At 34.6% G+C, this 13,097-nt stretch overlaps 2 protein-coding genes across 3 annotated transcripts in view; one reads left to right on the top strand and one right to left on the bottom strand.

Moving 5' to 3' along the window:
- The window catches only part of LOC109537515, a gene marked incomplete in the record, with an annotated part of 88,467 nt that extends 78,663 nt beyond the window's left edge, over nucleotides 1–9,804 (bottom strand). The window contains 2 exon segments of the mRNA XM_048665084.1: nucleotides 9,022–9,304; nucleotides 9,537–9,804. Coding sequence (XP_048521041.1) covers nucleotides 9,022–9,096 — 75 coding nt within the window.
- Nucleotides 9,805–12,688: 2,884 nt separating this feature from the next.
- LOC109537491 (monocarboxylate transporter 5) overlaps nucleotides 12,689–13,097 on the top strand; it is an 18,014-nt gene continuing 17,605 nt past the window's right edge. For both annotated transcript variants that reach the window (XR_007281169.1, XM_048665087.1), the window contains exon 1: nucleotides 12,689–13,011. Coding sequence is in view for 1 of the 2 variants with exons in the window: in XM_048665087.1 (XP_048521044.1) it covers nucleotides 12,894–13,011 (118 nt within the window). In the remaining variant the exon portion in view is untranslated. The remainder of the gene's footprint in view (nucleotides 13,012–13,097) is intronic.

Below are 13,097 nucleotides of genomic sequence, written 5' to 3'. Positions count from 1 at the left end.
GAAAAATTACGATCTTTGCTTCGAATTACGAAAATTTTTGATATCAAAAAGGTCTCTTCTACAATTTTTTGATGAAAAAGCACAGCGGCAATGATGTTTTTTTACACTTTCCCAAGCACCAAATAAATACCGAGGAAGGGATACATTCCTACCACGTTTGTACGACACACACAGCACAAGGAGATACAAATTGAGCAGGAGTTAATTAACTGAATACGAGAAGCTGGTTGATAAGAGTGGATGATAAGGAGACATAACAAGGAGATGATAACAGGCCCTAGCTTGTTTGGAGTCAACCATTCAAATGTTTGGTGTTGTAGGGTTTATTCATAGATAAAGGCAATTAGTTTTAGACAAGACAAGTGGGTTTATTTATAAACACCCATATTCGTGGTTATGAGAACAGGTTGACATTTCGTCAACAAATCTTGTTGAATTTGCCATTTATCTGTCTGTATAATTCCATGGTTACCGGAGTTTTAAATTATTACGAAGCAACAGGTATTTGCGCAACGTTACTTAGGCAGATTACCTTGAAAAACATTGCTGCCGTATTTCTGATATTGTTTTTTACAAGTTTCTCAGTTTTTAATAGCAATTAATTTATTTTACTATTTTTTCTGTACTCCTATACCAGCCAGACAACACCTCCAGAGGAATGACGCCAATTTTGAATCACCCTGTATTTAGCCCGAGTTGATGGATGCCCTTTGGCAGCATGATCGCCACGGCAAATATCTGCTCAGGTAAAATAGGTAAACATGTCGAATCGTGTGTGTTCGCACTATTCAGCACTATCTGACCAAAGTCCCCCAACATCCATTCCGGTGTTTGGCAAATTAACCGAGACCTCATGTTTATTTTATCGTTCGAGCTATAAATTTCCGGTAGAATGCCGTTCACTCGCGACCCCTCATAATGTTTGCTAATTTGTTTTTGGTAACCGAATAAATTAAGCCAATATGGGTATCTCTACAGTGGAAATGGCCCGGCTCTTACTTTACGACTCTACGATCGATCCGTTAAGTACAGTACGAATGTACCTAAGAGTCAACAGGAAATAGATGCTTTAGGTGAAGAGAAATTTCCTTTCAAACTCTTGTGGAAAGGCTTGTATTTTTGTGTTGTTCTAATGCGAGTTTTGCGACTTTCAAAAAAGGGCAGATATTCTAAAGAATTATGCACTTAAATATTTTTAACTTTTTCTCTTTTTAACTTTTAAACGATGACGCGCGGGTCTATAACTTCCTGTAAACAACACTTTAAAATAGCTGAAACTTTGTAAGTACTTTTTTAATTATGTAATTAACATATGCATTTTTTTACTTTTTAATCCTTTCATTTCAAACGCAAAAGGCCTTTTCCAAAAAATCATAAATTTAGCGTAAATTTTCATGGTCTCTATAATTTTTCAACTCTGTTTTCCGCTTCGTTTAACCACATTTACTGGCGCTGCGTGATCAATTTGAGGAAATAGAAGACAGACAAAATGCATGTTTCAGTTATCCTGCATTTTCGCAGTATTAAATAATGCATTTTCTGGTTGTGTGTAATATTAATATAATTAAATTTATTTTTATGTTTGGTTTATTTCACTATTTTTTGAATAAATTAGTCATTCCCTCTGTTTCGACTTGCTTGAATTGAATGTAGACTTGTTTCTTTCATTAGTGTCGATCAGCGCACATTGATAAAAGTCGATTTTGCGTCTTTGACTGTTACAGTCAATCTTTTCGATATTTTGTATGCCTAGCTGCTCTTAACCATCAATTTTCCCAAATACGTTATAAATTTCCTGGCATCGTTCTTATCAAATCGGCAGCAATAAAACATCTCTCCCTTTAATAGCTGAAAGCAGAACGTTTATGATCGTATGTGCTTAAAAAACACATGTTGATTTATTCGCAAAACCGATTTTAACCTTTTAGGCAACATTGGAAATAACAATTACACCGTTTTAAGTCTACAAAAGAAACATGCTTTAGAGGGTTTTCCACAGATAAAAGTGCATAAGTTCATTTCCTGCATTCCAAAATACATATTAAGCATTTGGCTGTTTGGCCTTCTGTTGCAATTTTTTACATTTAATCGTCGATTGTTGCATTAGTAGATTCCACTTCATTGTCTTTTATGGTTGTTTTTCAATGACTTTGTTATAAATTTTGATGAAGTGAGTATTTTTGGATGGATGAATTATAAATTCGTCTTATTTACTAGAAGTTAATAAACTCTCAAAAAGCGAACATGTGCACTCTTGATTAGTTAAAAACCTTAAAGTTCATAAACTAATTGATTAATTTAAACAATATTTAATAATAATGAATCAACGCAACGATATTTTACATAGTAATAATAGGAATTTTCCACTTTAATAAATGTTAAAAAGTACATATTTTGTTTGTTCCAGAGAACCATTCAGATAATTAATTAAAACGGTTTTTCCGCTTATGGAGGTCGGAAAGAATCAATAAAACCGTTTCAAATGAGAAATGTTTTACATTTTTGAAATACATAAATGCAATATTGCGGTGCGTAATCAGAAATATTTCAATAATTATTTTGTGCCTGCAATAAATAACAGTCTGTAGGTATCAGTTGGGGCTAAAAGCATGGAATAAAATGCAATATTAATGCCAATTTAGCTGGTGAAAATTTGAATATTTAATAATCTCCAAACTTAATGTAGGTATTGCGCCAGGGTTAAATTCTATGGCCCATCAAGGCTCTGATTCAAAATTAAAGGCACCCTTACAAACATAGAGCCCTAAATCATAGTGCTTACACCATGTGTATTGTTTAATATCCTGGACTTAGAGCATTTCCTTGCCTTTCATTGTGCCGCTTTGGTAATAATCCATATGTAAAAGGGCACAGGGCACAGGTGTGAAGGGATTTTGAATATTTTATTACCCCAAATGCGAGTTTAGTTGATTTATGTTATGGTGGTGTGATTCGAACTTAAATACGTTATTTATGTTGTACTGTAGGTACATTAAATCGCCGCGAAGCGTAAATCTACTCTTTAGCAAACACAGTCAGTGACTTTTTCAATTTTTGACTTAATTTGTTTCCTATTTGTTTAAAGCAATAAATTCAACTGACTGGTCTTGTAAATAACACTGTTTTTATGTTTCCATTTCTTTCTTGGATGGTAAGTAGATGTTGGTAAGTTTCCAGAGGAAAACGCAGATTTTTATACAAAAAACTGTATTTGGAGTGAATTTAATCCATATTTTATCTATTCGTACTATATCTTATATCGAAGAATGTATACAGAAATAGGCCGAAATTATTGAAAAATAATGAAATAAAAATTGACATTGAAAGACAAAAACGTTTCTAAAAGTATAGAAGGCTGCCAAATAAATACTTTGTACATGTGAATGATATGTTGTATGTAGTTTATTTGGACAAACTAAAGTTTAAAGAGAAGTTAGAGCTTCTGTATATTTGCGGTTGTTGCCAGCTTGTAATTTAGATTTTCAACCGAAAAACGCGAGTTTCTGATAGATGAACGCGCAGACCAAACGACACAAAACGTCGTGTTTATTATTTAATACATTTTCATGTTCAAGTGCAGTAAATCAAGCTGGAATGATGAACTGAGTTGAAACTGAAAAATTCCCATAAAAATGCTACAAAAAGTTTTGCCTAGTAAACCACTCGTCTAGAAATGTATATTCGTGCACAAGAGTATATTTTGCCTTTTATCTAAGACATTCGAAACAGAGTACGCATATGGGCAGAATAATTTAAGACATTTTGAAAAAAATTAAATTTTTTTCAAAAAGTTGAACCCCACCCTTAGAAAAATTTCGGCCAAAAATCAAAATTTCACTCACCCATTCGTAAATAATTCATTTCGTCCACAAGGAATATTTTCCGCACAAAATCAGTACTTCTCCGCTTTCGAAGAAATCAACAACCATCGTTGCCTAGAAACCGTCCCTGGTGACGTGCTTTTCCGGAAACACGCAAAACTGATCGGCCAATGGCTTGGCGATTTTTTTAATACAAGACGTGCACCATGGCAACGAGTCAATACAAACACATCAACTTTGAAATCAGTTGTCAGTAAAGCCGTATTTATTGCAATTGAAGTTTTAAATTAACCGGTTTTTACACGTTTTTTTTTTTGCCTCTCGAAGGATTGGATGACCCGAAATTGTGACTTTAAACTGGAAAATTAGCGATTGTAAAGGAAATGTTGACGATTTTTGCGACTTAAATCGTTGGCGGGACCTTAAGGATGGGAAGTGTTCAAATTGAGACCCGGTATATTGGAAAACAAGAGCATTCTACAGGGTGACCAAGGTAAGAGTGCATTATATCTGAAACTTAACATATTTTTCAATTAGTGTGCACGAAGAAGTTGAATTTTCTGAGCACAAAAGCGTATTATTTAAACTTCCTTGATGTGACCTGTATTTCGAGGGTGGTTCGTCTACTTGAGAAAAATTCAGCAAATTTTCAACCCATAACTTTTGACTAAATAACGAATGAATCTGCCACAAATTTTCTTTTGATTTTATAATAATTTGCATACTTTTTCTTCTTTAGTAACACTTATAGTAATAAAAATTGTTAAGAAATAGACATTTTCCATTAACCCTTAGCGATTTTCACAGATTTCCGTACGATTCAAAACGAGACTCATTTAAAGTTTCCACTTGAAAACCCGAGGAAACTTAGCTTTAACTTTTTCTGTTTAATTGGAGGAAATATCAGTACCGATGTTGTATCGTTCAATTACGTTGTCGGAGAACTTCCGGAAACTTTATCGAGGTAAAGCTTAAATTTCGAAAAGAGAAGGGTTCGAGGAAGAACGTTCAGAGAGTATTTTCGAAAGTTTTCGTGCAATATTAAATTGTTCTGTTTGATGCAACTTTCAGTATTAAACGGATACTATCAAATTAACTGAAGGACGTTGTGTTTTGGCGTTCGAAACTACTTGAGAAACTTGCAATGCAGCAGGCTCCGTTGAGGGCTTTGAATTTCAGGACTTAATTTAGATTTTAGATCCATTTTTGATTATTTTTAACATTGCAGACAAGTAAAACATCAGCTTGTTTCAGTAGAAAAGTATTTTTTGCAAGTATTCACATTTGTAAATTGACTTCTAAGGATTTCCATCGAATGAAATTTGGTCTTCTCATATTAATTATTCACTATTAAAAGTGATTAAGCTTAATATTTAAAAGCACAAGAATTTCGGAAGTTTTAATTTAGTTTAACAGCGGCAGCTTGTATTACTTCGATTAATAGAACCAGTTTAATTGCAACATAATTTCAAAAGTTTTGCGTCGCCCACAGTCTAAAAACCGTTTCTGACAAAGTTAGTTATTCTCATAATACATTCAGCTCTATTCAAACTATTCTCAACTTTCCGAAAACACTAATTTAATGGCGCAACTTTGAAATTAAAAGCTAATTACATAGAAAAAGCTCGACAATGTTCAACGCTGGAGACAAGTAAGTAAATTGTTTCTCAAGCATAATGTGTTTGCCTGTATATCACAACCGTGAATAATAGAAAGTTTAATCAACAATGAAATTAATTGGAAATTTGTGTGATATGAGGTTCTTTCGTTCAGTTTGGCTGCGCCTCTCAATTTACTGTTCGAGAGCCTTTGAGGGTAATTAAACAGTAACCGGGAAACCCCAATTTCGGTATTTACATTCGTTCTTCAAAAACCCGTGGCCCTTCGAAGAAAATACCTCAATTTTACATTCAAATAACAAACAGCTAAAGCTCTTTAAAATTATTTTTCATGGCTATATTTAAACCTCTCAATCATCTCTTTTATTAAGCGGGGCTCATTAAGGGATATTGGGGTCAGAAAAGTTTGCATTGAAAGCGTGTTGCTATGAAAATGAACTCACGTCCAATTTTCTGAATAATTTTATCCATTCTGGTTGGAAAATTATCATAAATATCAGGTTAAGAAGGGAGTTGTGCGAAAATAAATTACAAAAATTGAATGAAACAAACATGAAAAATGAAAAATTTTGATGATCGAGTGTTGCAATTTTCTCCAAAAAAATAAGCTTTTGAATAAGGTCAAAAACGCTTCTTAAATTTTGAAATTTGATTATTATTTAACACACAACAAAGCGTATGGTGAGCGCTCTAAAACGGCGATATAAAACCCTCGACAAACGTATCCAGTAGAGACTTTCTAAAGCTCACAGTGGTGTCCGGGTTTAAGAAAATCCAGTCGTTCTCGGAAAGTTTCGATAATATTATGTCAATAAAACTTTTCTCATTTATTTTCCAATTTCGTATCAGACTTTCGAATTTCGAAAACTCACGACGGTGATTCTGTTATTTATTGCTGTTTGCAAGAAACTGTAGCGTTAAATTTGAGGGCCTAATCAGATATGAAGGACTATCCGAGCACATTAATCCAGCCCAGATTCTCAACTGTGGTGASGACTACTAAAAGTCTGTGACTATCGCTTGAGGAAATAAAATATATTTTGTATATAAATTCCACGTATAACTAAAGAAACATTAAATTGGCAACTTRAAACAWTCACCTGCATTRTAATCAAATAAGAAACTCAACGGAAACAACTTTTGAGAAATACGCGCTACAAGATGTACTGTGATAATTTTGAATACCTTTAGTCTCATTGAATCATTGACCAGCAAGTAATCAGTTATGGAACACACATGGAAGAGTTGGCAAACGTTCAAATTGTCTTATCTGTTAAACCAGTATTGAATAGTGAGTTCAAAACTTTGCTTCAAACTTCTGGAGTTGCAGAAACTTTTCCAAACGCGTTGCATTGGGAATTGGAAAATGAAATCCCCGGGTGTCATTAAAATAAATTTGCTATTGGCATGTACACGTAAACAAAATCTTGCCCTTGGAGGATCTGAAAATTTGTTTGCGACTATAATTTTGACATGAAAATAAACTTTGCTTTCAGCACAAATGTCTTGGTAAACTGTATTTATTTAAGCTTATGGTATTACTTCTAATCTACATATTTTGAGCGTTTGTTCGGTTGTTTATTTCTTCATTAAAGCTTAAAAAGAGAAGTGCCTTTTCAGAGATTATGAACGCATTGGCTTCTATTGTGTGTAGGATTTTCCAGGTTCAACTTTTCCATCGTTCTATTTGATTTCGCAGAAGATTTATTGTGAATAATTTCGTCAATGTTGTTTTTTGATTAACAATTGCTTCTTTAACGTTTCGATGTTCTGGGAGCTAAAAAGTGAACACGAGCGTGTGAACAACTATCAAGAAAAGTATTGGACAATAAAACTGTAACTGAAAGAAAACAAACCAAGAGTGAATTCGTTGAGTTAAGTGACGATCTGTGGAACTAAAATGACACAAAATTAGTGAAACATCTGTGTATAAACGACACACTCCAACACATACCCAACAGTCTACAATTAAACGCAAAATATTGAAGAAAGTATACAGTAAATGAGTGGTTAAGGTGTGGAAAAAATCCTGTTGATTTCAAATTTACAAATTTTTCATGCAAAGTTGCCAACAAAAACCAAAAAAATACTTACAACCAGTTTACCAGCATCGATATGAGACTAGATTTTGATAAATTCTTCTGTCTGTTACGGTTTGTCAATCGAAACTGAAAAACGCGTATGACAAAACCCCGTAAGTTTGTGATTTGTGACGATCGGTAAAGAATTGTTGAGATCACAAAAAAGGCATCCAAAGGCCAAAGACAGTCAAAAGTTCTTGAATAGAATATAGTTTAAAAAATGGCACAAAATCCTCCCATATGACGCGCATATATATGGAAACCAACAAAAGTTGAAAAACTTTTTTCGAACTATCCAGATTCGCTTATTTTGGCTCCCATAAGCTCAAATGAAAAAAAACTGTTTAAATTGGAACGACTATGAATATTTTATGCAAATTGATTTGTTTTTAATTTTTGGCTCTGGCGGGTGAATTCAAAGAAGCAAGTTTTCAAAGTGATCGTGTAATTAATGGAAAGTATAATGAATAAATTTGCAAAACACTTTCAAAGTTTAGGGACTCTTGAATTGATAACTTAGTGTTGCAGAAAATTGAGTCAATCAATCAAATTTCATGCGTCCTCTCAAAAGTTTACAAGATTTATTTTATGTCTTTGCAAATAATCATTTTTGAACTTTGTCAAGTTTTACCTTGTTGAGTAAAATGTATGCCAAATTTTCCGGTAATTTAACTTTAAAGCACAAAATTGTAGAACTATGAATTTCTGGGCAGGAGAATGGAAGCGAATTCTCCCTAAAAAACCATCAAGATCTCGCTATAACGACAGAAGGAAGCACTTTAAATTTCTTGGAACAAAACAGTTCTATTGCGGCTACTTTCTCTAGTAAAATATTAAAAAATAATATATCGTAAGGCCTCAGCTTGCAAGTTATGAGCCATAACATAAACTATCCATTTCGAGGCATTGTATGCACATTTCAAGACGCAAAAGTGGAAAAGAAAAAATATGTTTGCAATTTTTGTCTCTTATTGTATAACGCTTAATTGAAATCTTTTCAAAACAAGGCGGCTACCAAAATGCTTCCAGTAGAAAGCGCCCATAAATAATTGTTGGTAATTTTTGTCTATTCAATCAGGTCCTCCCCCTAACTATAAAGATCATCAAATCAATAATCTATAGCGACAAAACAATAATCATAAATATTCATAAACATTATTCAACATGAGGGACGAGCATTCAGGGGCCGGAAAAAACCGAAAACAATTCATCAACCCCATGCAGGACATTACCAGCGGCAACAAACTGAATTAAATGTGCTGCAAAAACTATGTGTGTTATACACTCAAGGATTATAACTGCTGATATTTTGAATAATTTTTAAACTGCTACTGAGGCCAACATTGTATGCAAAAATAAATTAAACACTGAATACAAACTTGATATTTAAAAACCAGAGAACAACTAGTGCAATAAGCAAATTAAAAAGAAAGTTTCTGGATCGAAATTCTCTCCACACTAAATAAACTAAATCGATATTACTAAATAAAAAAAACTTACAGCTCTAGACTGGACGACGCCAAATAAAGCGACGATCGCGTAGCCGATCATGATGCGACGATTGTAGCTGATCATAATTGCGTCTGGCTACAGTAGAGTCGCGTGCTACACTGACAAAACCATCGGCAGAAGACCGGTAAATTACGCTTTCAAAAGCTGGGGCATTTGGGGGAGTGAAAGCCTCTATTGCCTAACTAGAGCCATCTTTGGCTCAAAATCGAGAGCTCTACATAGCTATTGATCAGTTATTCGATAGGGAGCCGGGTTCTGTTTGTTTAATTTCCTGTCAGGATTAACTGTTAAGTTTTTTGCATGTTTCAAGAAACGGCTACAAACGCGTATCGGTTTTGGTCAAGCTCAAAGGATTTTTAATTTTATGTAGCTTTTTATTCCGTCTCAAAAAGTTAACAGTCGAAACCCATTTTGCAAGTACATTTTTATATATAAATAAAACTTTGATTTTTAATGAAGTTTTCCCAGTATATAACACGCAATTTAAAGCATTAAATATTTACCTTTCTTGCACAACTGTTCATAATTATTTTTCCCGAGTATCAAGCAGATAACTCAAAACAACTTGAAAGTGAAATTGTCAATTTCCTATCAGGATTTTCCCATTTGGAGCAATATTGTTAGGGTTAAATTTAAGGAAGAATACGATCGATAAAAATTCAATAATTTTCAATGAACGCCTTGCACTGTCACCATCAAATCAATAATAATCCATCTCCCCTGGCAACCCCACAGATGTTCTGTGTTGTTGCCCGGAAGTACCGCCGCGCCGTCTCCTGTCAGCCGTGAAGTAGTCCCGATGTTGCCACTCCCGTCCTGGGTGTGTCCCGCCTACCAGTGTTGATGCTCTCGCGTGGTTGCTTCGTTTTCCCAGGTCGCTTACAATTTGTTCCCTATTCCTATCTAGTTCAAGTTTTATATACAATTTACTACACGTTTTTTTGTCGGAGATGCTTTAGAGCTTCGAGCTTTGGCAAAGCTTTTCGGATTATTCAACTGAAAAAATCGTTGACTTAAAAAAATTTAATAACCAATAAACGAAGTTTTCTTATTCGTATAACTTTGTATCTTCTTATGTCTTCTCTCTGTACAACAATCGCTGAATTCCAAAAATCAGCATAATTTGTCGTAATACGGACATTTAAGGCCAATTCTACTTCATCTGACAATGTGAAACGTTGAAATTTAAAAAATTATTAATATTAATAAACTTGTCTTCAATAGCAAACTATTTAAGGAAAAAGAATAAAAGATTTGAACCATTTTACAATATTTGCCACCGATGTATTGCTAGTTATGAAATAAAGCGCTTTTCTACAGGAATTTTCGTCTATCTAGATTGAACCCACAATAAACTAAATGAAGCTCAAGTAATTCAATTTCTTCATACCATTAGGCAATACTTTGAAGTCTTCATTGGAAGGGAATTTTTGCACCGATTGTTCAGTAATAACTACTACGTGCAGCAGTTTGCAACTTTTAATTCAAAATTGACTCAGTTTTGTCTGTTGATCAACTGAATATTTCGCTGTCTGGAAACATCTGATGCTCCCCAGCTTTGAAACCTTCCAAACGCAGCTCTGTTCTTTTGAAATAATGATGAAGTTTTTAAAGTGAAACTCCCCAAAACTCCCCCATCTAGAGCCTCCGCGACTGCGCCTCTAAACATTGAAAATCAGCTGTGGTTTTCCCGATATTTGATTGAAATTTCGATAAGAAAACGTAGCTGAGTTTTCCGTTTTCCCCATTCTTTACCACCCAGCCATAATATATTTAGCGATGTGCTCAATGAAAAGCTTTGTTCATCCACGTTCCATTTAAACTCTACATCTCAATTCTTTGAACAGCGATTATATGGATTTTACCAGTCTTTGCAGAATGGTAAATTTGGTAAAGCAATCATCAAAAATCAGCTGACTATAAGAGCGCAAGTCACGTGCCATTCTTAGGTCGAAATGATTTATTCCTGCTATGGACTAGTTAACTGGAAAGCAGTAATGGACAGCAGCAGTTAGGGTGAAAATTGTGCAAGAAAATGTGTTAAAAAGTGTAATTTAAATTTGTATTTCAACGATGAACAATGATTGAAAACACTCGTTCCTGTTGGAGCAGGTGCCAAGGTAAAACCAAACATGATTTACTGCTTATTAGGGAAATTCCTTTCTCAATGCATTATTTTTGATTAGGGTGCTTCTAATTCTATAGATTTTAGCTAAATTTCGTTCACTTGAAATTAAGATTTTCAGCTTTTTCAAACATTCGCTCAGTCTGTTATATTTGAGGCACAATTTACGTCTTGAAAATTAGGCCAAAGCAGTCGTTGCAAATCGTTGTTCGATAAATCGTGAGATAAATAACAGAAATTGCAGAGTTTAAAATGGAACACCGACAGAACACTCCACTGCAACTGAAAGAACATAAAACGAGTTTAATAAACTGAAGAAAAAAATAAGGACTATGTTTATTTGCAGTAGATATGCGTAAAACAGCAACGAGAAAATGGGGAAATGGAAAGGAAATGAGCCAAAACTAAGTGCGGTTTTAACACCCGCGTGTTAATTTCGAATTTTTGCATTTTTCATGAAAACTAGAATCATTTCTAAAATATTGTTTCGCATAAAAAAGTGCGTGTTTTAATGCTCTATCTCGCAGAGACAATCGGAGCTTCAAAGCTCAACTGATTCTCTAAATATCAGCGGTTTTCAACATGGGTATTAAATTCGAATTTTTGCATTATGCATACAAATTTGAAACATTTCTAAAATATTGTTTTACTAAAAAAAGTGCGTATTTTAATGCTCTATCCGCCAGAGACAACTGAAGCTTTAGCGCTCAACCGCTTCTCCAAATGAGAGCCAAAAGCCAAGAGCGGCTTTCAAAACCCGCGTTAATTTCATATTAACTTTCCGAAGTTGCGGAATTTTCAATACACTCAAAAACGTCATTGGAACCTCACAAATCCTTACATGGTAAGAACGTTCAATAGCAAGGCTGATTCTGAACACATTAAGTTGTTTTTTGTGTAAAAAAAACTGGTGTATCGCGGTTCTGAAGAAAATCTAAATACAGATGAATATGCCGACATACTCACTACACTTTAGAGAGCGTTGGATAGTATCAGATAAGGTGGCCAGCACGATCACCTGATCTAACACCTTCAAATTTTTTTCTTTGTGGAATTTTGGTGAAGAAATTGTATAAAGAAGTCATTGTCACCCAAGAACGACTTGATCAAAGAATGCATGAGACCTTTGTAGCAAAATGAACCCTTACAAATCATGAATGCCTTAAAGTCCGATCGAAAAAGATTTCCGTTATTTTAATCCTTAATCTAAATTGCTTATTTTGCTTCAAAGTTTCTATAGTTTCTTCATTTACTTTGTTGTGCCAGCTATTTCCGCTACTCTTCGTCACATTAACATCATAACATTTTTCTTCTCATAGCAAATTTCAAATTTTCACGTACGTTTACGTTTTCAAACACGTACAGAAGACATCCTGTACATAAAACAGAAAATTCGAAAAACGTCAATCAGCTTCATAAGTTTGTCAAACCGTTTTCCAAACTTCCATTACAGCCGTACATTAATTGATAATTTAAGCACGAATCCAAAGTCAAAAGTTCACATTGCTTTCCAGATTTCTCCCTACCAGTCGGCGACGACCGATAACAAGCCGGCTTATCAACCAACTTGTGAAAGATCGTTCCAAAACAATGTTCGCTACAGTTTGCTGTTCAGTACAATTTGGTCTGAGAAAACGACGCTGTTTGGAACACGCGACGCTCCGTCGAAACGCTGTCGTCCCGACGCCACGGCTCCAACACACGTGTTGCAGTGCGTTTTAGTGCGTCCACAAGAATGTCCCATCACGTGCCACAAAAACGTGAGGACGAGGAGGAGAGCGAAACTCCTCCACCGCCCGATGGGGGATGGGGTTGGATGGTCGTTTTTGGCTCGTTCATGATTCACGTTATCAGTGAGTAAATTCACGTTTTTCCTATTTTCCTTGTGCCTAGAAGAAATATCTCTTAAATGTCTTCACCACACAGCTTTTCATACTAT

Source organism: Dendroctonus ponderosae, unplaced genomic scaffold (genome assembly GCF_020466585.1).
Source record: "Dendroctonus ponderosae isolate FM_Combo_2020 unplaced genomic scaffold, Dpon_F_20191213v2 Dpon_F_20191213_3, whole genome shotgun sequence".
Lineage (NCBI taxonomy): Eukaryota > Metazoa > Arthropoda > Insecta > Coleoptera > Curculionidae > Dendroctonus > Dendroctonus ponderosae.
The sequence above is the reverse complement of the archived record's forward strand: the minus strand, read 5'-3'. Positions and strand labels throughout refer to the sequence as shown.